At 59.9% G+C, this 24,066-nt stretch overlaps 1 protein-coding gene across 35 annotated transcripts in view; it reads left to right on the top strand.

Annotated features, from left to right (window-relative positions):
* Positions 1–23,428, top strand: part of VAV2 (vav guanine nucleotide exchange factor 2) — a 174,252-nt gene extending 150,824 nt beyond the window's left edge. For 8 of the 35 annotated variants that reach the window (XM_021071367.2, XM_005654617.4, XM_085001009.1 and 5 more), the window contains 12 exons: positions 1,014–1,115; positions 1,478–1,566; positions 4,770–4,786; positions 5,600–5,621; positions 6,672–6,799; positions 8,057–8,131; positions 9,267–9,319; positions 10,711–10,827; positions 12,943–13,030; positions 14,559–14,682; positions 16,562–16,716; positions 21,280–23,428. In XM_021071367.2, coding sequence (XP_020927026.1) covers positions 1,014–1,115; positions 1,478–1,566; positions 4,770–4,786; positions 5,600–5,621; positions 6,672–6,799; positions 8,057–8,131; positions 9,267–9,319; positions 10,711–10,827; positions 12,943–13,030; positions 14,559–14,682; positions 16,562–16,716; positions 21,280–21,327 — 1,018 coding nt within the window. In that variant the 3' untranslated portion in view covers positions 21,328–23,428. Of the gene's footprint in view, positions 1–1,013; positions 1,116–1,477; positions 1,567–4,769; positions 4,787–5,599; positions 5,622–6,671; positions 6,800–8,056; positions 8,132–9,266; positions 9,320–10,710; positions 10,828–12,942; positions 13,031–14,558; positions 14,683–15,482; positions 15,570–16,558; positions 16,717–21,279 lie in introns of all 35 variants that reach the window. The other 27 variants (XM_085000958.1, XM_005654614.4, XM_085000921.1 and 24 more) reach the window with 7 other exon arrangements.
* Positions 23,429–24,066: the final 638 nt, after the last annotated feature.

The raw sequence follows: 24,066 nt of genomic DNA, 5'->3' as shown, positions 1-24,066 counted from the left end.
CCACCCGAGTGGCACCCTCACCGTGTCATCGGCGGTGGCCAGAGGGCCGTCCCTCCGGGGCAGCCTGACCGGGGCAGCTCGGCCAGCTCCCTGCCCCGCGCCTCCCACACCTGAGCGGCAGGGCTGTGAGGGGCAGGAATGGCCGTGGTGCCAGATGGACTCAAGGTGACTCGGGGCCTTGGGGCACGACAGGCTGGCCGATCGTCCCTCTGAGGGGAAGCCACAGAGCCGCTCTTGCGCGCCATCTGGGAGGAGCCCACCGTGTTCAACAAGGAAGGGCGCTCGCTGGGGTCCCCAGACCCCCAGGCCTTGAGGCCAGAGTGGCCGGGGCCCGGGGGCCTCGGGCCCGAGTGCTCCCCTCTCAGGCCTTTTCCTCCCGGTGAAATGGAGACAAACGGAAGATCCGATGGGGTCCCGCCTCGGCGTGGAGGGGCAGCCAGCCGGGGGCCCCAAGGCTTGTTTCCCAGGGGTTGTAACTGTCTTCCCAACACCCTGCTATGAAGATGTCCAAGTGTCTGTCCACGTCGAAGGCGTGTTACTGGGAGCGCTGGGCTCGCGCCGGCCACCGCGGGCTGCGGTTTGTCACCCGCCGTCCTCCCAGACCTTGGCCGTCGGCTGTGGGCCTGTTTCAGGGAATTGCAGGCGTCAGCGCCCATCCGTCCCTGCAATGCCTGCACTGCCCATGGTGAACCAGGACCCAGAGCTCGGTGCGATTTTTGCACCTCAGGCTCACCCGCAGTGACATCCTCAGCGCAGCCGGCTGAGTCCTGACAGACTCCTGCACCTGTCCACACCCAAACCCCGTCCAGCCCGTTGCCATCACCCTAGAAGGTTCTCGAATGCCTCTGCAAGTTCATTTTCAAGCCCCACCTGGACCCTCCCTCAGCCGGGAGTCAGCGCCCCACCCCGGGTCTGCCGACGTGTCCAGGCAGCTCCAGGCTCTGAGTCCCAGCCCCTGACTCCCGGCCCGGCGGGGGCTCGGGCAACCTGGCGCCTGCCGTCCCTTCCCTCAGGTCAAACATCAGGCCTGACAAAGCCACCGCCAACCACCACAGCTTCCAGATGCACACGTTTGAAAAGACCACCAGCTGCACGGCCTGCAGGATGTTCCTCCGGTGAGCCCCCCGCCCGGGCCCCCCGGGAGCCTGGTGCTGCCTCCATCCTGCGTCCCCATCACCGCTGGCCCCCCGCCCCAGCCCCATGCGGTGCTGAGCCGCAGGGACCTGGGGCACTAGCTCATCCATGTGGGACTCAGCCGGGCCTCGGGTGCTTGGGGTCCAGCCGGGGGTGGGGGGGAGGTGATGGTCCCCGTGGGTGGCCGGGGCCTGTCCGAGGGGAGATCCAGCCCCAGGCTGCACATTGCTGGGGGGTCCTGGGGTGGGGGGGGGCTCAGGGCTTGAGGGGTGGATGCCCGACGGGGCAGGAGGCAAGGTGGATCTGGTGGTCACCTCACCTGCCATCCCCTCGCCTGGTGCAGGGGCACCTTCTACCAGGGTTACCTGTGCACCAAGTGTGGCGTCGGGGCGCACAAGGAGTGTCTGGAGGTGACCCCTCCCTGCAAGATCAGTGAGTACCGCCCCTGCCCTGCCCATGCGACGGGAGACCCTGCCACGCACCCCAAGCCCAGGGTCCCATCCCTCACGGCTGCTGGCCTGGCCGTGTTCCCACGTTCTCCTTTCCTGCCGTGGTGACCCCCCAAGGCAGGGACCAGATGCGGAAACAGGCTCAGAGAGAGGAAGACGCCTGCCCTGGGTCACACAGCATCAAAAGGCCCAGCCGGAGAGCAGGGTTCCGCTGCAAAGCCCTTCTCCTAACTGACAGGCTTTTTTCTGCCTCTTCTGCACCCCTGCCCAGTCCAGTTGTAAGCCTCTAGAAACCTCCACACAAGGGCACAGAACATTCTTGCCACTTGCATGGAGGTTTCCAGTCGTGGAGAAACACCTTGCCCCCGGGTTCTCCTGCCCCCGGAGGGGTGTGGCCCTCTTCTCCTACGGCTGTGCTTGTAGGTGGTTCACACACAGGCACGGCACTGGCCGTGCTCCCCTCCGCCTGGAGCCCATTTGTCAGATGGGGCAGCCTGAGGCCGGGAAGGGGAAGGGACGTGAGCCCGCCTGGCCGGCACCCAGACTGCTGAGGCGCCTCTGGGTCATCCTGGTTTGGGGGATGAGCTGGTGCGCCAGAGCGGCTGGACCAGCAGCCAAAAAGCCTGAGATGGTTCTGGAAGGTTTCAGAGCTACCACAGTCAGGGGCTGGCTGGGCCCTGGATCTGGTGGGGAAGGGGCCCCATGGATTCATCCCGAAGGCACCAGCCCGTCAAGGGTCAGCACCGCTGGCCGTGCTGTCCGTGGAGCCAAATGCCCTCGTGTCCCCGTGAGATGGCACTTTGATACTGCCGCCCAGCCTCAGGGAAACTGAGCTCAGAGAGCGGTGAACAGGCTCCAGGGAGTCGGGAAAGCGTGCCAGGCGCTTGTCCTCAGGACACCTCTGCCTGGAGCAGATTTTGTCGTTCCTTGTTTACTGTGACTGCTGACCCCATGCCCTGATCCAGGAGGAGGTCTGCCGGGTCGGCCCAGGTCCCCTGGTGCCCACCACAGGCCCCAGGCAGCCCCTCTGGCCCAGGGGAGATCCAGCAGCCCCCCGGGTCCCCTCCAGGCTAGAGGAGGCGGTGCCCCTCCGAAGGCGGCCGTTCGGCTTTGCCCGCGGACACCGCCTTCTTGTGGCCACATGTCCTTTGCACGCAACGACTCAATGGTTCGCTTCTCCTGGAGTGTTTTCCCTGGTCTTAAAGGTAACAGGCATATTTATCCAAAAGTTAGAGAAAAGAAAGAGAAGAAATAAAGACGAAAGTAATTCTCTCTCAGGAACCTATGATGAAATAACCAAAGGTGACATTTTGGTATATTTCCTGCCAAGTTTTCTTACTTTTAGATACTCTTTTGGGTTCCCACCCCCCTCCCAATTACGAAACACTCGTTTCCCATGGAAATTAGAGAAAAAGGAAGGAAGGAGATTAACAGCGTCTCACCATCTCACCGGCAAAAACAGCCACAGTTACTGTCACGTGCTTTCTGCTTTTTTTGCACACGCGTGCACGCGCGCACACACACGTGCCCGTCCCCCACCTCTCTCTCTCTTTTAAAAATTTTTTGGCTGCATCAGCAGCATGTGGCAGTTCCCAGGCCAGGGATCGAATCTGAGACACAGCTGTGGCAACCCCGGATCCTGAACCCACTGCTCCAGGCTGGGGAGCCAACCCGTCCGTGCCTCAGCAGTGACCCAGACCACTGCAGAGACCACGCCAGCTCCTTAACCCCACTCGCCACCGCGGGAGCTCCTCCCTCATCTCGTTTTATGTTTGTTTTTTTCTCACGATGTATGTACTTGGGCCCTGACCAGATAGGCGGTCGCATATCTTTCACGAGCCGGGGTTATCGGCATCCCTGTGCATCGAGAGCCCCTGGTGGCACCTGGGTTATGGGTTTTTTCGGTTTTTCTTTTTTTGCTCTTTAGGACTGCACCCACAGCATATGGAGGTTCCCAGGCTAGGGGTCCAATTGAAGCTGTAGCTGCCGGTCTACACCACAGCCACAGCAATGCCAGATCCCAGCTGCGTCTACGACCTACACCAGAGCTCACGGCAACGCCGGATCCTCAACCCACTGAGCGAGGCTAGGGATCGAACCCACAGTCTCATGGTTCCCAGTTGGATTCATTTCCACTGCTCCACGACAAGAGCTCCAGCACCTGATTTTATTTCAAGGAGCCCGTGGTCCCTTTCTTGTTCCTCTGCCGGGACTCGCCCTGCCCCAGCCACTCCAGCCACTTCTCTCGGCAGATTCCAAGCTGCCTCCTCTCTGACCCTCGCTCTTGTCTTCATTCTGGGCTCAGTCTCCACTCCTTGGCCTCATCAGCATCACCTCTGCCCTGTGCTGAGGACCCGTGCCAGGGCAGGTTTAACTGTTAGCTGCCAGGATGCCCCAGGGAGATGCCAGCTGCTCCCGGAGCAGCACCCCGCCCCTCAAGGAGCCCCCATCAGGGCCGAGCCTCGCGGCTGCGTTCCCCATGAGGACAGCTGTTTGCCCTCACCACCCCTGACACTGTGACCTTGCTTCTGCGGGATCTGTGGGACCTTATGTCCGCCCAGAACAGTCTGCGACTGTGAGTGCCAGATGGTGTTGAAGTCACATCAGCCGCACCTTAGCCATTGAGGGGGTGGCCTGGCAGCCCAGCTTGTCAGGTGGCCAGGGCCTGGCCTGGCTCCGTGCCTCCCCGGGGGGTCACCCCAGGACAGGCAGAAAGCATCTTCAGAACGTTTGCCTTCCATTTGACAGGCTGAGGTGCCCCCTGTCCAGAGTGAGCATGCTGACAAATCGAGTAGCATGCCAACCAGCGTCTCCTGTCACCTGCCCGGGGCAGGCATCACCAATCAATTGTGGAAATCTTCCTTCTGAGCCCAGTGATTAGGCAGCTCCCACCACTGGAGCAGAGCTGGCTCCTGCAGAAAAGCCTGTGTGCCACTGGGTCAGATAGTGTGCTTGCCCGTGGGCCCCCCAGAACCCGAGCACGGAATTTGCTGACACAAGTAGTTGAGTGATTTTCATGGTCACCAGCCAAGCGTGTCCACAACCCAAGACTGGAATGAAGGGCCTTGGAGCTTACTTTGCTCACACGTGCAGGCACCAGTGGTCCTGCTGTGTGGACGGTGCCCCCTGCCCCCTGTCTGTGGTGTTGGCTGCTCGCCCTCTGACCCGGATGTGCTTCCTTTTCAGGTTCGCCTGCAGACCTGGTGAGTCCACCAAACCATTCCCTTCCTGCTGCCTGCACCCCACGCAGCCCTGTGCCCGGAGCTAGAAAGACCACGCATTCTGGCCCTCACGCCTGGGAGCATGCCGGCTTGCAGGGCCCCTGCTGGTCACCAGGGGCCTTTGCTTCCCTGCATGGGCCTCAGTAGAAGTGGTCCCCATGCCCGGCCACCTGGGCCCTGATAGCGGTTGCCCTGCCCAGCTGCCCCCTCCCTGCCTGCCCGGTGGCTTCCTGGCGGCCGTGGGTGCCCAGCTCCATGACAGGTGTCCGCCCACCTGCCCTGCCTCCTCCTTTGGCTTAGAGCCCTCTCATCAGCTGACTTGGGGTGAAGTCACCGATTCACTTACGGGGTGTGGGCGTTGCCTCTCACCCCAGCCGTGGGGTCCAGCCAAATTAACCAGCACTTAAAGGGCTCCTAATAAGCCCTGCGTGGGGTCCAGATGTGCCCTCAAGAGGAGGAAGACACAGCATTTAGTGGTCACGGCAGGAGGTGTCCCAGACGGAGGTGACCCACCCCAGGCTCAGAGCAGGGAGCCCCAGGCTGGGTGGTCAGGGTGGGCTTCCTGGAGGAGGTGTGTATTCATGGAAGGAATGGGAGGGGGAGGGGATGGGTGTCCCGGGGCTGCGGAGGGGCGCAAAGGCTGAGGGTATAGGTGAGGCAGTGTCACATGGGAAAGCAGTGTCACGAATGCCTTGCGTTTGCTCCCTTGACCCTTCTATCTGGGGTGGGGGGCAGGGGGTGTCGTGCACTCGGGCAGCCTTCCGCCCTCACAGTTCTCTGTCCTCGCCCTCACAGGACGCCTCTGGAGCGGGGCCAGGTGAGTCTCTGGGACTTGGCCTTCTCTGTCATCCGTGTCTGCTGTCACCCTGGGAGCCGCGCCTGGGCCTGGCCGTGGCGACTGCCGGCTTTGCCCACTGTTCTTGGCCCCAGGCTCCCTTCCGCCTCCACAGCCACCTCCCCGGGAACCTTCTTCATTTCTGATGATGCCGTGCTGGGCATGGGGACAGGGCCCAGCCTGCAGAGGGTCACCGTCCCTTCGGCCCAGGGGAGGCCCTGAGCTGCAGCCCAGAGACCCAGAGCAGAGCAGACAGCAGGATGCTGCTGCTGCCACGGTGCCGTTTCCTCTGTCCCCTCGTGTCCCCGTTGCCCTGCTCAGCATCGCGTGGGATGCCGCCAGAGCCCCTGGGCAAAGTGTAATTTAATTATGAAAACCACGCTGCTGCCTGCAAGGTCTAGGAGCAGACCAGCCCCCCAGCCCCCCATTTCTAATGAGAGGGGTACCCCATCTCCTGCTCCACATGGCTGACTCTCTGTACAAATTTGAAAGGTGTTGCATGAAAACCCATAAAGTGCTATTTAAAAGTAATTTGCTATTGGAATTCCTATTGCGACTCAGTAGGTTAAGGACCCGATGTTGTCTCTCTGAGGGCGTGGGTTCGATCCCTGGCCCTGCTCAGTGAGTTAAGGCTTCGACACTGCCGCAAGCAGTGGTGCAGGTTACATATGCGGCTCGGATCTGGTGTTGCTGTGGCTGTGGCGTAGGCCGGCAGCTGCAGCTCCGATTCAGCCTCTAGCCCGGGAACCTCCATATGCCGCAGATATGGCCCTAAAAAGAAAAAAAAAGAAAGCAGTAACTTGCTGTTGCCGTAACGATACCTTGAATCTGCTGGTCGCGTAAGTAGTGTATTTACAGGACATTTAGCGAAGGGACAAAGGAGTTTTTCAGGAAGAATTTAGGGAGGGGTGACACAGGCGCCGTCCACTGAGAGCCCCGGGTTTGAGAACGCAGGGAGGCCAAGGTGACCTTGGGTGGGCAGCCACCGCGCAGAGTCACGGAGCCACGCCCGCTCCTGCCTTGTCCCCGCAGGTCCCAAGATGGTGGCCGTGCAGAATTACCACGGCATCCCTGCTCCCCCCGGGAAGCCAGTGCTGACCTTCCAGACGGGCGACGTGATCGAGCTACTGCGAGGTGACCCCGAGTCGCAATGGTGGGAGGTGCGTCCTGGGCCGAGAAGGGTCAAGGTCCTAGGCTGCTCCCGCCCCCGTCACGGTGGAAGCGGGGAGTCCAGGCAGGGGTGGGTTTGGGGCATAAGACGACAGGGTGGAGAGAAGGGGGTGTCAGCAGGACCTGGGACTTGGGGGTGGTGGCGGAAGGACAGTGGCCCCTCTCAGGAGGGGCCCTCTCTGCCTGCCCCCCCCCGCCGAGGTCCAGACCCCTCCCCATCTGCTGCCCCCTGGGTTGCATCCTGCGCACCCTCCCCAAGCTCCCCCGCCAGGCCGCGTCCACCCTGCGCCCACCCCGCCCAGGCCAGGCCAGCACCCCCAAGCCCTGCATTGGAGGGGACCCCAAGACTGAGACCCACCCCCGTGCTGCCCTCCCCCAGGGAACAAAGGCGGACACGGGTCCATGTGACAGTTTATGGTTCTGAGCCTTGAAACTTGCTGTTCTGATCATAAGGCCGGAGAAACTGGGGCCACTGGTGCTTTTCCCTCCCAAGCCTTGGGGCTCAAGGGAGCCCTGAGACCCCTGGGGGTGCACACGGGGCCACGGAAGCCAGGAGTGCTCACCCAGCCCGGGTGGCCGGGCGCGACCTGCTCAGAGCTGACGCCAGTGCGTGTGTTTGTCACGTTCCAGTACTGTTACTGCCATCATGGTGGTTGCCCGGCCCTTGTGGGTACATACTTCCTGAGGAACTTAGGGCACTAGACCGCGCCTCGCCTACCTGGAGACTCGGGAGCTGAGAAGGGGTCTGCAGTACGGAGTCTGCCCCACGCTGACCCCGGCCTCCCAGTTTCCCTCCCCCAGTGTGACCAGGGCTTCAGGTCCGGGTGGCCTTGCAGAGATGCTTTGCTGATGGGAAGGTGGGGGGCTGAGGAGGAGCTGCCGGGGGACCCTCAGGAGGGTCTTCCGGGCAGAAGGAACAAGGAGAGTGGACAGCTGCCCCCGGACCCTCCCAGGCAGTGACCCCCAGGCCCGCGTGCCCCTTGCTGTTTGGGAAGGGCCGGGTGGATGAGGAAGGGGCCGGCCGGGAGATGGGCTCCAGTCCCGGCGCCGAGCAGGTCGTGAGCTTCTCTGGGCCTCAGTGTCCTCATCTGAGAAGTGGGGCGCCCCTCCCCTTCCCGCCCCCTGAGCTTACTGCAGGGAGGTGGTGCTCTCCCGGGCTTCCTCCTACGCTCCTTAGGATGAGCTGCCCGCAGGCTGCAGTGCCCCGCCTCCCCGGCCACGGGCCCTGACCCTCTGCCCCCTTCCAGGGTCGGCTGGTGCAAACCAGGAAGTCGGGTTACTTCCCTAGCTCGTCTGTGAAGCCCTGTCCGGTGGATGGAAGGGTGAGTACTTCCCATGGAAGCTTCTAGAACACGGTGGCCAGGGTGCCGTGAACCATCTCCTCACTCAGGATGCCCTGGGCTGGTTCCGGCTGCTGTGCGCTGGCCCCCGAGCTGGGGCTGTGCCCAGAAAAAAAGACAGGTGGGGGGACCAAGAGGCAGGGCACCTCCTGTTGGGAGGATGTGACTGGTTTTAAAGGCACTGGAATGGACATTGCTGCGGCAGGTGTGACGGACCAGAGACCCCGCTGCCTTTCTCCAGATTTTAGGGACTTTAATTTGAGGGCGCTCTAATACCCTAAACATAGGAGTTCAGAGCCAGACATTATGATATTTAGAAGAAAGGCACTACGGGAGTTCCCGCGGCTCGGATCCCGCGTGGCTGTGGCTCTGGCGTAGGCCGGTGGCTACAGCTCCGATTGGACCCCTGGCCTGGGAACCTCCATGTGCCGCAGGTACGGCCCTAAAAAGACCCCCCCAAAAAAAGAAGAAAAAAGGCAATACAGCATCTCTTTCATCCGAGTGCTGGGGCGCAAATGCTTGACCGTTAGCAAAGGCTGCCGTCAGCCCTGATACATTGTACCCCCCGTCGCCCCCCCACCCCAGCAAGTCAGTCGCAGGTGAGAGGAACTTCTCCCTTCCCCGCCCAAGGCCTCGGTTTCCCCACCTGCTTGGTGAATGGGCAGGGAGGGGACCGGTAACCCGGGAGGCTTTACCCAGCGTGTGGCCCGCTGAGGGGAGGCCAGGGTGGGGGCGCTGGGCAGCAAGGGCACGGCGCGGGCTCCAGAGAGCTGCGAGGCTTTTGCAAGGCTGCTGGTGTCTGCAGCGCGGGGGACTCGAGGTGCGGGGGTGCTGCTGTCCACAGCTGGGACATTCCAGCCCCCTTCAGGCTGCCTCCCTCCCTGGGGATCACGGGCCCTGCTCGTGGGAGGCCCTCCATTCATTTATTCAGTCCGTCAGTCCCTGAACCAAACCCACGGAGCATCTGTTCAGGGATGGCGAGTCCCGGCTGCTGCCCTCGGGGCCTCCCAGGCCGGTGGCTCTGGGCCTCCGTCCACACGGGCGATTGGACACTGCCGGTCCCCACGCTGTGGACAGCCTCTGGGGAGACACTAACTGGAACGTTCTCTCCTGCCAGCCGCCCATGAGCCGGCCGCCGTCTCGGGAGATGGACTACACCGCCTACCCCTGGTGAGTGGATCTGCCTGTGAGGGGCTGTGGGGGTCCCAGGCTGCTTCTCTTCTGCCTCCAGGGCGGCTGAGCCCAGCTGCGGGCAGCCCCCTTCTCGCTCCTCCGTCCGCAATCACTGGGAGCCTGGGGAACCTTCTCTACCCCGAGGCCGCTCCTTCCCTGTCAATAAACAGATCGTCAGGCTTGAACATTTGGGAGAACGAAGTCTTTCTTTCTTTCTTTCCTTCCTTCTTTCTTTTTAAGGCTATACCTGTAGCATATAGAGGTTCCCAGGCTAGGGGCTGAATTGGAGCTGCAGCTGCCGGCCTGCAACCTACGCCACAGCCTGCAGCAGCACCAAATCCTTAACCCACTGAGCCTGAGCGAGGCCAGGGATCAAACCCACATTCTCATGGATTGTCGTTGGGTTTGTTGACAGGAGCCCCCAAGCCTTTCTTTAAAGGGATCTTCCTTGGGCTTCACTGTGTGAAATACGTACAGGGAAGTCTGTCGGAGGCCGGAATCCTGTGTATTTGCTCATACTGTGCTCCACGAGAGCAGTGCGTTTGTTTGATGGGTGGAGCGCCAAGGCGGTCGTGGCAGGCGTGAGTCCTGGGGCCAGATTTCATCACGGCTGCGGCTGACTGGTCTCTTCCTGGCAGAAGCTCGCCCTGCGGGGCCCAGAGCGGCCAGCCCTCTACCCCGGGAGGGTCTGCACCCTCAGTGTCCCCGGCCTCCCCGACACCTTGAGACCCCTGGCTCTTCCTGGACGTTGTTCGCCCTGCATTTGGGTCTCATGTGGAGCGTGGAGGACTGACCTGTGGTTTTCAGTAGATGGCGTGCCGCACAGGACTTTAGTTTCCTAACGCATCTATTTACCAAAGCCCCAGTCCAGCCCACAGAGAGGTGCGGATGGGGTCTGGCTTTGCTCCGGAGGTGGAGCTGGGGAGTGGGCTTCGTTTCCATAGAGATGGCAGGAAAGCCTTCCCTCCCACGGTCCCAGACCCACCCGTGGAGGTGCTGGGGTTGTGGGTGTGTTAGGACACAACCTCCCACAGAAGCAGTTTGTGTTTATTACCGCTTTTTAAATGGTGAGAACTTGGAAAGGAAATTTGATCTCACATCTGTTACCCTGAACGCCTCTTGCAGGCCCAGGGTTCCGGAGGGCAGAGGTCCCGGTGGACTGGCTGGGGGCGGGGTCCTTCTCTCTCCCCCAGCCATCCTCTCAATGCGGCCGTGTGCCCGCTGGCACACGGATGCCCCGCCCCACGTCTCCCCAGGCCCCGCCCACAGCTCGCCCCGCCTCCTGGGGGCGTGGCCTCGTGTCCCCAGCTGCTAGCTCCCGCGGGGTTAGGCAGATGAGCGCTCGTGGCGGTGTCAGTGGACAGCTCCCGTTTCTTCCTCCGCTCCAGGTTTGCCGGAAACATGGAGAGGCAGCAGACCGACAACCTGCTCAAATCCCACGCCAGCGGGACCTACCTGATCAGAGAGCGGCCGGCGGAAGCTGAGCGCTTTGCCATAAGCATCAAGTAGGTGGCGGCCGGGGGTCAGGGAGACCTCTTCCCTATGGAGCCCACACCCCCTCCAGATCCTGGACTTGTTGGATGGAGGGGCCTTGGAACGTGTTGCCCAGACCAGGGCACTTTTGAGATGAAAGGTCCACACAGTGCAGCTGGCCTGGGACGGCCGTGAAGGACCCCAAAGCCACCCCATGGGCCTGAGCTGGGGTTTTTCAGGTGGCAACCAGAGGAGCTCAGGTACCATGAGCGGGCAGGGACTTCCCAGCGCCCCCACAGGGGCCTCGAGAGCACGGACCGTCACACTGCAGCCAACTCCAGGCTTCAGCCAATGGCCTTCGGGCTGCTGTCCTCCTGCCTGAAAGCTGCCCCCCTGAGGGGTCTTCTGTCACCTCTTTTAAGAACTGGAATCTGATTGGTAGTTGGTCACCACTGGCATAGGACACACGCTGGGCAGGAGTCTCAGGACAGAGATTAGAGGGCTCTGGTCCACCGTGACCTCGATGGCCATGCCCTCAATGGGATCATGAGCCCAAGCAGGCGGCCTGTGTCCAGGGAGGACCTCCTCTGTTCTGCTGGGTGGGTGCTGGGGAGGGCAGGACCCGCCAGGATCACGGGACAGCTTCAAAGTCGCACTGGGTGCTTGTGGTATCAAGAAACAGAAGCCACCATGAGGGAGCAGAGAGGCCTTTTCTGTAGGATGCAGTGATGCCTCTGGACATTAGGGGCAGATGTGAGCCAGGCTGGGGCGGGGGGTGGGGTGGGGGTGCACACCCAGGTCCTGGACACACAGCCCCCTCCCCCCTCCCACCTCAGTGCATGAATCTCTCCTTATCCTGCATCACTGGGAGGTCTGCAGGTGCTCGTCCCCCGTCATCCTAGGCAGGGGGGTCCCCAATACAGAATGGTGGCTGAAGACCCCCGAGGTGGAAGTGGTGGATGTGGGGAACTCAGAGGAGCCAGAATGAGAACTGCCATGATCCCCACGGGCTTTCCAAGAGCCCCACAGATGTTTGCATCTGAAACGGATGCACTGGACTTTCTCAGATACAAAACACAAAGGACAACTGCCACATGGAAAGTGACAGGTGTCTGATGACTGCCAGCTGGACATGACCTGGGTCACCTCGTGCACAGGACCTGCTTTCGAGCAGAGGTCAGCTGCACCTGCCATGGGTGGTGGGAGCACTGTACAGTGTGTGACCCCCCCAGGGCAGGTCGGGCCCTGGGAGAACAGTGGGGCATGCAGGCTGGTGGCATGGCCAGGGCAACACCAAGCAGTGAAGTGGCAGAGACGTCTCGCCCGATGGGAGTCTGCAGAGCATCCTCCGGATGCCTGGCCCCCAGGGCTCTGGAGTGGGACTTAGGCGGGTCCCGCCCAAGGAGCTGGGGGGTGGTGAGCCACTCAGTTCACTTTCAACCCGGGAAGAACAGTGTGGTGGGTGTTTATTCCGCTAACTGGTTTCCGGACATTAAACCAGCCTTGCATTCCTGGGACGTCCCGTTTGACGGTGGAGTAAAGTCCCTTTTATATGTCGGTTTGTGTAGAGGCGCACGTGCAGAGAGATTTGCTGACGGCGTTTGAGGATGTGGGCTCCTCTCATAAGTGATGCTGTGTCATTTTCTTGTGATGCCTTTGTCTGGCTTTGGAGACAGCTGGCAAGGGGGTGGGGGGCACTGGGAGGGAGGGGTGGGGCGTGAAGACCACTCCATCGAGGCCCCGTTTGGAGACCTGAGGACACCGGGCCGGGCTGAGAGGGTGACAGGAGGGGAGCATTCTGGGCCGAGGGGACAGCCAGTGTCGGGGCCTGGCGGACTTGTGCTTGGCCTGTCTGAGGAAGAGCGCCTCCGGCTGGGCAGCAGTGGGGGTGCAAGGGGCAGTACTAGGAAATGGTGCCACCGCTGGGGTGAGGCTGCCCTCCTGGGGCCTCATGGCCTGACAGATGGGTGGGCGGTAGGGGACAGGCCCAGGCTGGGGCAGGGGAGGGCCGAGAGGGAGCAGCCGAGGGAGCAGGGGTGTGGGCGAGGGCCAGGGTCTTTGCTCCAGCAAACACGTGATAGCCTGGGCCCCTGGGGGGGCTGGGGGCCTCGCGGCCCGTGCAGTGACCACCCATGTGCCTCGCGCAGGTTCAACGACGAAGTGAAGCACATTAAGGTGGTCGAGAAGGACAGCTGGGTCCACATCACGGAAGCCAAGAAGTTTGAAAGCCTCTTGGTACGTGATGCGCGGCTCCCGCCGGCCTGGCCCCGAGGGTGGGAGGAGGGCCCGGGTCGGCCGCCTCGGCCACGTCGGGGAGGCGTGGCCTCCGCACCCACTCCCGCAGGCGGGGCTTGCAGAGGTTGCCCACCGTGGGGGAGGAGGGTCTGCACAGCGTGGGGGAGGTCCAGGGACCTCTGTCCCCAAAACCTCGTGGTGGACAGGGAAGGCCTCCAGAATCACAGCAGCCCAGGCCTGCCCAACCGGAGCCGGAAACTGAGGCCCGAGAGACTCCATCCAGGGCGGGGCTGCTGGCCAACCTCACTCACACACACACACACACACACACACACACACACACACACACACACGGCTTCCAGTTCCCACCCCCCACCCCCACCTGTCCCAGCCCAGCTGGTTAAAGGCATAGTCCTACACACGATTTTAGGGAGTTCCCTGGTGGCTCAGCAGGTTAAGGATCCAGCATTGTCCCTACTGTGGCTCTGGTTACTCCTGTGGCCCGGGCTGGATCCCTGGCCTGGAGACTTCCACATGTCGCAAGTGCGGCCAAAAGAAAGACTGAGAGGTGACTTTAAAGCCCGGTCCAGGAGTTCCCGTCGTGGCTCAGTGGTTAACGAATCCGACTAAGAACGATGAGGTTGCGGGTTCAATCCCTGGCCTTGCTCAGTGGGTTAAGGATCCGGCGTTACCATGAGCTGCAGTATAGGTTGCAGACGCGGTTCGGATCCTGCGTTGCTGTGGCGTAGTCTTGGCGGCTGCAGCTCCGATTAGACCCCTAGACTGGGAACCTCCATATGCTGCAGGAGCGGCCCTAGAAAAGGCAAAAAAAGACAAAAAATAAAAAATAAATAAAAAAAATAAAGTCCTGTCCCGCGTTCCTTTGCTTCATTACACGTGTTGCCTCTTCTGAGAACGTGCAGGTAGAGCAGGCGCGCTCTTAGCCGGCCCACAGCGGCCCCAGACACGCACACAGTAAAACACCCTCTGCCCCCCAGACCCATGTTCTTGTCCCAGGGTGAGTCCCCACAGCCTCTAAGTACAGCCCACTGTCTATAGGTTCCTTTTTCAAACAAAACCACTGGCCACACTGGACCCAGCTCCTGGTTTACCTCCCAGGCCTGTGAGCACTCACCACAGGGACAGCCCTCTCGTCCCGCTGTGGCCGCACGGCCTTTGGTCACGTGATGTGCTGTGATTCCTGGGACTTCCCTGGTGTGGGTTGTGTGCAGGTGTCCAGTCTTTCTCCATTATGCAGTGTTGCAGGGAGCATCCCTGTCCACCGAGCCAGGCCTTCCTCCGTCATTTTTCCTATAGAAACCTTTGGGTGAGAGATTGTAGGTTCAAAAGTCTGCCATACTGACCACCCCACCTGTGGTCTGAGTGCTGGGGGGAGGGGGAGTTCTCAGGGGGCCAAGAGGCTGAGCCCCCCCAGTGAACCCGAGGAGGTCGAGAGGGAGGGCCGGGCGCCTGGGAGGACTGCCTGGAGGCGGAGGCCTCGATCAGTGAGAGTGCGTGCGTCCTGCAGGAGCTGGTGGAGTACTACCAGTGCCACTCGCTCAAGGAGAGCTTCAAGCAGCTGGACACCACGCTCAAGTACCCCTACAAGTCACGGGAACGCTCGGCCTCCAGGGCCTCCAGCCGGTCCCCAGGTAAGGCCCGCGTGGGGAAGGCTCCCTGTGGGCCACGCTGGCCTAGGCCGGGAGCCCCTCCCGACTCCCGCCCCTGGGAGCGCTGGCCCGGGCCCCCGGGTCTTCACAGGCAGCTCCTGAGCCAGGGTGTCCTGGTGGCCCCATATGGCAGGTGGGGAGGGCCAGCTCTGAATTGCTGAGGTTGGATGCCTCTGCCTGGAGGTCAGTGGAGAGCGAGCAGGGCAGGTCCCTTCTGTCCTCAGACCTGTCCTGGGCCCCAGCGTCACCCTCCTCCCGGCCTCCACTGTAAGGGAGCCAGGGCCAGCACCTCTGTTTGCAGAGGGGGCTCCACGGCGCCGACAGGGGCCAGCTGGACGGGGGGCAGAGTGGGCCCCGAGTGTTCGGCCTCCAGCCCAGGACTCTGTCTCTGAGCCCCCTGCTTCCTCCAGCTTCAGGGTCCTGCAAGACCGCGGGTCCCACCTGGGCAGAGCAGGCCAGGAGGGGAATGGCAGGCCTGGAGTGAGCACCTGCTGGGCACCGGGCAACGGGCTGGGCTCTGTGTGCGTAGTTGCCTGAGTCCTCACCCCACCCGCCCCCTGGGAGGAGGTGGGAACAGGTGCACGGGGCGGGGAGTGAGAGCAGCTCGGAACCGGCCACGCCACACTGTGCCCAGGTGGACCCCGAGGCCTGCGCCATCCCGCTGCCCCCCTGATGCCCTGGCGGGACCGGCCCTCCCTCCCTGCCACCTGTGACCACGTCCTGGCTGCCCGCGTGTGGACGCCCCCGGCCCCCCTTTCACGGTCTCTCTCGCCTCTTTGCAGCTTCCTGCGCCTCCTACAACTTCTCTTTTCTCAGCCCTCAGGGCCTCGGCCTTGCTTCTCAGGGCTCCTCCGCCCCCTTCTGGTCAGGTACCGCCGCTGCTCGGGGCGTGGGGGGCCCGGCCCGCCCCAGCTGCCTGCTGGCCCACAGCCCCGGCCTGGAAGTGTCCGCAGCTACCGGGGGGCGGGCAGGTGGGACGGGGAAGGAAGGGGCTCAGCGAGGGGGCTGGGGACGCTGCAGCACCTGCGGACACAATCAGGCTTGGCGCTGTCCCCGCCTCTGGCCTGCTCACCCCATGACCACGCCCCAGCCACCAGCCACTGTCCCCCATTGCTCTCCGGGAGCTTTGCCTCTGGCAGCAGCCAACAGCCGGGCGGCCACCCTCGGGGTGAAGGGGGGAGCAGACCCAGGGCGGGCCTCCCTCGGCGGGAGCCCGGAGGACTTATGGGACTTGGGTGCAGAGGGACAGGTCTTGACTGACCCTGGCCGCACGGCCGTCTGCTGCCAGATCCAGAGCTCTCCCAGCAGCTGTGTGTTTCCCCTCCCGTCACGGTCATTGTCATCTGCCCATCAGGACTCCTGGGTCCCAGCTGGTCCAGTGGGGTTTCCAGTTTGGTTGGGCTCAGGAATTGGGCACACGAGGGAAGTTGGGCACCGGGGCCCTGGGGTCCAGTTGCAGGCACTTTGTCACAGTGAAGGCTGGGGCTGGGCGTGGGTGACTCAGCTGCCCACTGGCATATGCTGGCCCTGCACTGGGCACACAGGGGAGATGCCGTGGGAGCTGGCATCTGCTCCCATCCCCACGAGCACCCTCGCTGCCTGGGGCGGCCCCAGGGCGGGTGTGGTGAAGCTCTGACTCCCTTCACGGCGGACCTCAGACAAGCCACGTGGCCACAGGTTTGGGCCCCTGCAGAGGCGCGAGGGGCCCTGCGGCTGGAGCCTGGTCCGTCCCTCCAGAGCCTTTTGGCCTCCTCGGCGGGCACAGGCCTGGGCACCAGGGAGAGACCCGGCTCCACCCGCAGGACCCTCGGCCCCGGCTGCCCCGCCCGGCAGTGGTGTGACGTCTCCCCTCCCCCAGCAGTGTTCACGCCCCGCGTCATCGGCACGGCTGTGGCCAGGTACAACTTTGCTGCCCGGGACATGCGGGAGCTCTCGCTGCGGGAGGGCGACGTGGTGAAGATCTACAGCCGCATCGGCGGGGACCAGGGCTGGTGGAAGGGCGAGACCAACGGCCGGGTGAGTGGGCCCCGGGCTGCTCGGAGGCCCGGAGGCGGGAGGCCCCTTGCCCCGGGAGGTTGCGTGTCCGTAGGCTCCGTGAGCCAAGGCCACACCGTGGGGAAGCGACGTCCCGGCTCAGATCTGGACCCAGGTCTGTCTGACCCTGTATCTGCACTTGGTCCCATTCTGTGGTCTGTCATGGGCCCTGCGGGGGACAGGTGGGGGTGAGGTCTTCAGTTCAGTTCACGTGCACGTGCCCTGCCCTCTTTGCAGGCAGGGGGGGCCGCCACACTGAGAGGAGGGCCCCGGTGTCCTCATGAGGCCCTCGCCACTCGTTAGGACCCCGTTTACACCCTGGCGAGATGGGAGGGGACACCCACCCAGCCTGTGATTCGGAGACCCCATGGCTCCTTATCCCAGTACCCTGTCTGGTTCCCCTGGCTTTGACTTCTGTTGGCAGCAGGGTGCCAGAGCTCCACGAACCGCCAATCAGGAAGCGTCCAGCTTTGGGTGGGGGGGCGGGGCACTGCAACTGCCCACAAATGTGGCTGGACTTGGCTCCCATCGCTCACCATTCCCTTACCAGGTGGTGGGAACGGGTGGGCCTCCATCCGGCACATCGTCTCTGCCCCTGGGAGGCCCTTGGTCTCCTGAACCGTTTTCCACCTGACAGCCCTTCAGAAGCGTGAGGGCCCTGAGTCCTCGGCAGCTGACCCAGAGGGCTGGGACCACTAGCTCTCAAAGGGCCGAGAGGTGCCGGGAGCTGTGACCCATGAGTACACAGCTGGGCCCTCACCCCAGTCGTGAAGCCAGCCAGTTTCTGGGTGGTTTTGATGCGGAGTTCAGGTTTAGAGTCCTGGTTCGGAGTGTCACTAGGTGCTCCAGTTACTTTCACCTTCTTATTATGAAAGGTCTCTTTTTATTCAGGGCGGTTCTTCTTGCTGTGAAGTCTACTTTGTCTGCTGTTAGAGAGACGCCTGCTTTCTAGGGGATTAGTGTTTTGCCTGGCCTCCTTTTTTCTGTCCTGCATTACGCTCGACTTTATTATATTTAAGCTATGGTCACAGGAGAAATTTGTATCATAAGCGGACTTTTAGAAGCCGGTCTGATCCGGGCGTCTTTGCCTTTTGCTGTGCCATTTACATTTAATGTAATTATGAGATCTTTGGATTTAAGTGCATCACCTGTGTATGTCCTATTTGTCACATCTGTTCCTTTTTTTGTCCTTTCTTTCCTACTGCTGGATTAATTAATTTTCCTCTTCCAAGCCTCGCTCCCTTTCCTAGCTTGTTAGTTACACGTTCTTTTCTTGTTACTTACGTGGCTCTCTTAGAGGTTGGATGTTCACTTTGACTGCTAAGACCTTAAATGAGGACTTTCACTAATCCCCGGAAAATGCGAGAAGGACCTTACAACCTTTGGCTATGTTCATCTTCCTCCCAGCTTTTGCGTAGATGTCCTGTTTCTTAGTTCGACATGTTTTGAAACCCCCTAAGACATAATTTGTGCCGTAAGCAGTTAATGCTCATTTCGATTTGCCTCTTTCCCATTGCCAGGGCTCCTTGTTTCTTCCTGCGTTGTTGTATTTACATTCGAAACCGCGTTCCTGGTGCCTGAATTTCCCTCTTCTGAGTATGATTTTGAGTGCAAGTCTGCTACAAAGAGATTCTCAGCTTTTGTTCCCTCTGAACACATCTTTATTTCACTTTTTTCTTCAAATGTTGTCATGGTAAAATGTTTGTACTCTATCTTGAAACAATTTCAAATTTAAAGAAAAGTCGCAGGGATGCAAAGAACTGCCCTATGCCCAGATTTACTAAATAAGAATAGTTTGCCCCTTTGGTGTCTCATCTGCATTCTCTTTCTCATGTGCTTCTTTTCCTCTAAGCCGTTGGAGGTTTCTTGCAGAAAGCACTCCCCTTTACCCCGAAAGAACTTGAGCGTGTATTTGCCAAGATCAAGGACGTTTCCCTTTGATGTGATTATCTAAGCCACAGTCCGGGTTCAGACTTCAGCGCTGTCCCGGTGATGTCTTCTCTAGCAGTTTCCCCTGGTCCTAGATCCTGGTTGCATTTACTGGCCAAGACCCTCCACTCTCTGTAATCTGGGCCAGTTCCTTAGCTTTTCTCTGACTTCCACGACTTTGACATTTTGGGGGAGCATAGGTCAGGTTTTTTCTTTTTCTTTTTCTAGCTGTGCCTGCAGCATAGGGAGGTTCCCAGGCCAGGGGCTGAATCCGAGCTGCAGCTGCAGCCTACACCACAGCCATGGCAACAGCCCAGCTGCATCTGCGACCTACACTGCAGCTTGCAGCAGTGCCGGATCCTTAACCTGCACCCTCAAAGTGACAATGTCAGGTCCTTAATCTGCTGAGCCGCAACAGGAACTCCTGGGCCAGTTATTTTTGTGACTATCCCTCAATTTAGGTTTGTTTGATATTTCTTCATTATTGGATTGAGGTTGTGGTTGGTGGGGTTTTTTGGGGGGGTGGGGGTAGGCACACCACAATGGGGATGTTGTATCTTTTCAGGGGTGTCATGTCCTATCAAGAGGATTATGTCAGTTTGTCCCATTATTGTGACAGTAATTGATCCCTTGGTATCTGCCAGGTTTCTCTGATGTAAAGCTACTGTAATTAATAGGTAATGTGCAGGGTAATACTTTGAAGTCAGATAAGTATCCTATTTTCTTTTTTTTTGTCTTTTGTCTTTTTAGGGCCGCACCTGCAGCAGATGGAGGTTCCCAGGCTAAGAGTCTAATCAGAGCTGTAGCTGCCAGCCTACACCACAGCCACAGCAATGTGAGATCTGAGCCACGTCTGCAACCTACACCACAGCTCACGGCAATGCCGGATCCTTCACCCACTGAGCGAGGCCAGGCATTGAACCCGCAACTTCATGGCTCCTAGTCAGATTCATTTCTGCTGTGCCACAGCAGGAATGCCAAAGTGTCCTATTCGTCATCAGACTTTCACCTACTAGTTTTATCTTTCATTGGGGAATGTTGCCTATTCACTTATTTCTGTCTTGGTGGAAAATAGTGATAATCTACCTTTTCTTATACACTTATTAGTGGACATTTCACTCTAAAGAAAAACTTTCTCTCTCCCCGAAATCCATCATCTCTCCAGCAAGACTTGCTTCCTCTCTGTGAGCCATTGTCTTGAGGTCATTTTGGAAGGCTGTGTTTACTGAGTTTGGAATTCTAGGCTGGCAGGTCTTCTAGTTCCTTCATCCCTCGAGGATGCTGTTCCATTGTCAGCCGGCTTCCATCTTTTTGTAGAAGTGTCGGTCAACTTTCTTACAGTGGCTTTTTTTTTTTCTTTTTCGGAAATGTCTGCATTATTCCCCACTGGCTCCATGTAAAAAAGTCTCTGTTTTCATCAGTGTTAGTCTGATGTGCCTGGGTATTGTTTCCTCTGTGTTCATTCTGTTTGAGGTGCAGAGAGTTTTGAATGTGTGGCTGGATGTCCTTCATCGGTTTCGGAAATTTCTTCAGATCGTGTATCTGCTCCATTTTCTCTCTTTTCTCCTTCTGGGACTCTTCACGTGGGTGATAGGTCTTTTTCGCTATGGGTCCTACATGTTAGACGATTTTACGTGCTTTCCATCTGTTTTCTCTGACTTTCCATCTCATTACTTTTGGTTGACTTATCATCCAATTTATTCGTCTCTTGCTTTGTCTAATCTGCTCTTTTTTTGGCCACACCCCCAACATGCAAAAGTTCTAGGGCCAAGGAGCGAATCTGTGCCACAGCAGCAACCCAAGCCATAACAGTGACGAGGCTGGATTCTTCACCTGCTGAGCCACCAGGGAACTCCAGTCTCATCTGCTCTCAAATCCTTTCAGTGGAGTCTTAATTTCAGTCCTTGTGTGTTTTCAGTTCTGGGATTTGTGTGTGGGTTCTGATTTCAGTTCTCTGGTAAATTTTTCTGCTTTCTCATCAGTTTTCTGAAGCATCCAAGTTAGAGTTATTTACATTTCTTGATGGGTGACTTCAATATCTGGATGACCTGGAGATGGTTTCTGTTGTCTGCATTTTCTCGGAGTCTCTGCCACTTGGTCCTGGTTGAGCGCCAAGCGTATGTAGGTACAGCAGAGGCTCTGGGTGATGCCATTTTCCTCCAGAGAGGGTTTGCTTTCTTTTCTTCTGGCCGGCAGCTGGCAGGTAAGAAGGTCACCTGAAACTGCTCAGGCTGGTGCATTTCAGGGTCACTCCCTACTCCTGGGCCCCGGCTCCACCAGGCTCTCAGCCCCCTTCTCTAGGCCTCTCCTGGGGTCAGCCTGCATTAGAAGGCCAGCCTTTTAAAGGGTCCTCCTCCTCCGCGAGCCACCACTTGCTGTCTCCACACACACACCACACAGAGAACCACACACACACCACACACACATCCCCACACACAGAGCCACACACACACACACACACACACACACACACACACACACAGAACCACATATACACACCACACCCCCCACACACACCATACATACACACAGACAGCCCCCCCACACACATACATAGAGACATCGCACGTGTGTGCGCACACACACACACTTATGTGAGTCTGCCGTCTTTTTCAGATTGGCTGGTTTCCTTCAACATATGTAGAAGAGGAGGGCGTCCAGTGACAGCAGGAAAGCCAGCAGGACTCGCGGATTTTCTTGGAAGAGTCGCTCCAGCTCTGAGTCTGTGTCTCGCTCCGCGACTCGGAGGGGAAACGGCCGCCAACCTTCCAGAGTCTCCAGCAGCCTGAGGGGCTGGGAGGGTGTTGAGAGTCCTACCCGTGAACCGTCCCCATCATCTGCCCTTGGTGGCGTCCTGGGCACGCTGCTTGTACATAGAGGAAAGCTGGGCCGCCCGCTCGGCTGCCGCCACCGCAGTGCTGAGGGGAGGGGGTGCCGGTGGCATCCCGAGCCAGGCTCTGGGCACAGCCAAGGCCAGAGCACATCTCGCCTTTGTCCTGTCGAGACGGCCTTCAGGAGCCAGGTCCGAACGCAGACGCCGTCCCAGGGAGGGCTGGGACCTGCCCCGGCCCCTTCTGCTCAGCCTCTGGACCCTCAGTCCTGCTGGTCCCTGTGCTCCCGGGGGCGCTTCAGGCCTTGAGAGGCAGAGGGGCCCACAGCCAGGCTGCTGTTCTTGGGTCCAGAGGGAGCAAGCACGCAGGCACCTGTGCGGCCCCTCGGCCCCCTCCTGCCCATCTGCACCAGGGGTGTGCGGAGACCCCAGGGCAGCCCTCTCGGGGGAGGGGAGCCTCAGGAACGATGAAGCTGCCAACCCTGCCCCCGGTCCCTGGTACTGTCCTCGGCCCCGCGTCCTTGGTGTGTGTCTGTCCTGTCCTGCTGCCAGGTGGATACAGCGTTTGTAAACCCGATACGGGCGGGAAGAAGACGGGGTTTCTCCACTCGCTCGGTCTCTGCTGCTCACATTCCTCTCCGGGAGGCCGCCCCCTGCTCCCCGGCGTCTCCCGGGACTTGCAAGGTGGTCCCGGGGCTCTTCCCAGCCTCGGCACGGGTGTCGGTTCCAGCCTGTGGCAAGTCCCCCTTCCAGGGCCTCCTGCAGCCCATGAAATGGGACCTGCGGCCAGCCCGAAATAAGTGCTCTTGGGGTGGCTCCTCCTCCGAACTCCCCCTCCTCACACCTCCTGGCCCTTGACCTCTGGCCCGACCCCAGATGTTGCATGAGACCCAGTGACACGGTTCTCTCTGAGCTCTGCCCCAGAGCTACCGGAGCAGCTGGGCCCTATGGTCAGCTGCACGAGGTTGGGTGTCGCCGAGGCCGGGCCCTGCCGGGGCGGGCGCTGGTGGCCACGCCGCACCCTGGGGTTCCCCCGAGGTCGGTCTCATAATCTCGGGGCTCAGCTCCCACAGTCAGCACCCGGCGCGGGGCACAGGCAAGGAGGGCTCTGAGAGCGCGGAGAGCGGGCGGAACAGAAGGCCGCCAGCCAAGGCTTGGACTTGAGGGCGACAGGGTTGCATTTGGGGGCAGTGGGGCCAGGGCCGCGGGGGGCGAGGGAAGGACCCCCACGGAGAGAGCGGACCTGCATCCCTGTCATCAGGACGCACCCGGCACTTTGCACGTGACCTTGGCTCGGCCGTGAGCCCGGGATGGGAGGGAGAAACCAGCGGCCCCGTTCGTGTTTACGGTTTATCGGAAAGGGTTTTGGTTTTTGTCGTCGTCGTCATTGTTGGGGTTTTGTTTTGTTTCGTTTGGGTTTTGGTTTGGCTGGTTTGCTTTTTAAGGGGGACGAACGTGTGTAATTATTTCATCCAAAGCTCCCTTTATGTATCTGTGACTAATAAGGAAGAGATTTTATCATAGCACCAGAATAACGTATATGTGAGGCCATCGTGAAACAAGGCACTGCGGTTACGAAGGACACTGAGCAAACCCTGGTTCTGGTGAATGTTTTGCTTCGTTTTTCTTTGTTTCGAAACTCGGATTGGTTCGGTTCGTCGTTGCACTGCAGGAGGGGAGGAGGAGGGCTGGGCGCAGGCTGGGATGCGGGTGATTTCGGCAGGAGACGGGACACCCTCGGGGCAGGGTGGGGGGCTTCGGACCTGGGGCCTGAGATTAGCTGGGAACACGTAGGCGCCCAATGCATGCGGGTCAGGGGTCTGGGGGTCCTGCAGCTGGCGGTGACCCCAAACAGAACACAGATTGTACATTTGCCAAGAGGTTTTTTCCCCAGACCATGGTTTTACCGCCAATAAACCTGAGTTCTTTTCTGCAGGAGCGGCTAGAGTCCTTTGTGTCCAGCAGGGTCCACCCCATCCAGATAACCGTCGGCCCAAGGGACAGTGGCCTGGTCAGGCGTGGCCTTGGGGCCGCTCAGCCTCAGCCACAGGCTGTGGGTCTGGAGCCGTAATGGTGCCAGGCCGCCCACCAGGCATCTCCAGGCTGGCCCACTGTCCTGGGACTTGTGCAGCAGCTCTCAGGCGGGCACCACTGGCCTCTGTTGGATGCGATTCAAAGGCCAGCCCTGCCCCTTGGGCATGTCTTTTACGTCCTGAGTCTGTTTTGTTATATACACATACATGTTGGAGATAAAAAATAGTCTCTCCAGAGGGTGGCTCTGTGGCCTCTGATAGAGAAAATCAGAATAGTACCTTAGAGATTTATTTCTTCCTTACAGGGAAGCAGTCCAGAGGCAGTGGTCCAGGGTGGCTTGGAACCCCCACCTCCCGCCCCAGACTCTTCTCATCCTTAGCATGCACTTCCCTCTTCATAGTTGCCTCATGATCCAAAGTGGCTGCTGAGCTCCGGCCATTGAGGCCATGGGCCAACTCGGAAGTTGGTACCACGTTTCCGCTCACCCTCCTTACCCAGGGCTTGGCGGCAGGTGCGGGACCTGGGCTGATGTGCAGGCT

Source organism: Sus scrofa, chromosome 1 (assembly GCF_054392235.1).
Source record: "Sus scrofa isolate SSC_HxYL_T2T_F1_AM1 chromosome 1, Sscrofa_HxYL_maternal_Yorkshire_Landrace_v2.0, whole genome shotgun sequence".
NCBI classification, from domain to species: domain Eukaryota; kingdom Metazoa; phylum Chordata; class Mammalia; order Artiodactyla; family Suidae; genus Sus; species Sus scrofa.
This window is presented reverse-complemented; position numbering and strand designations above follow the sequence as displayed.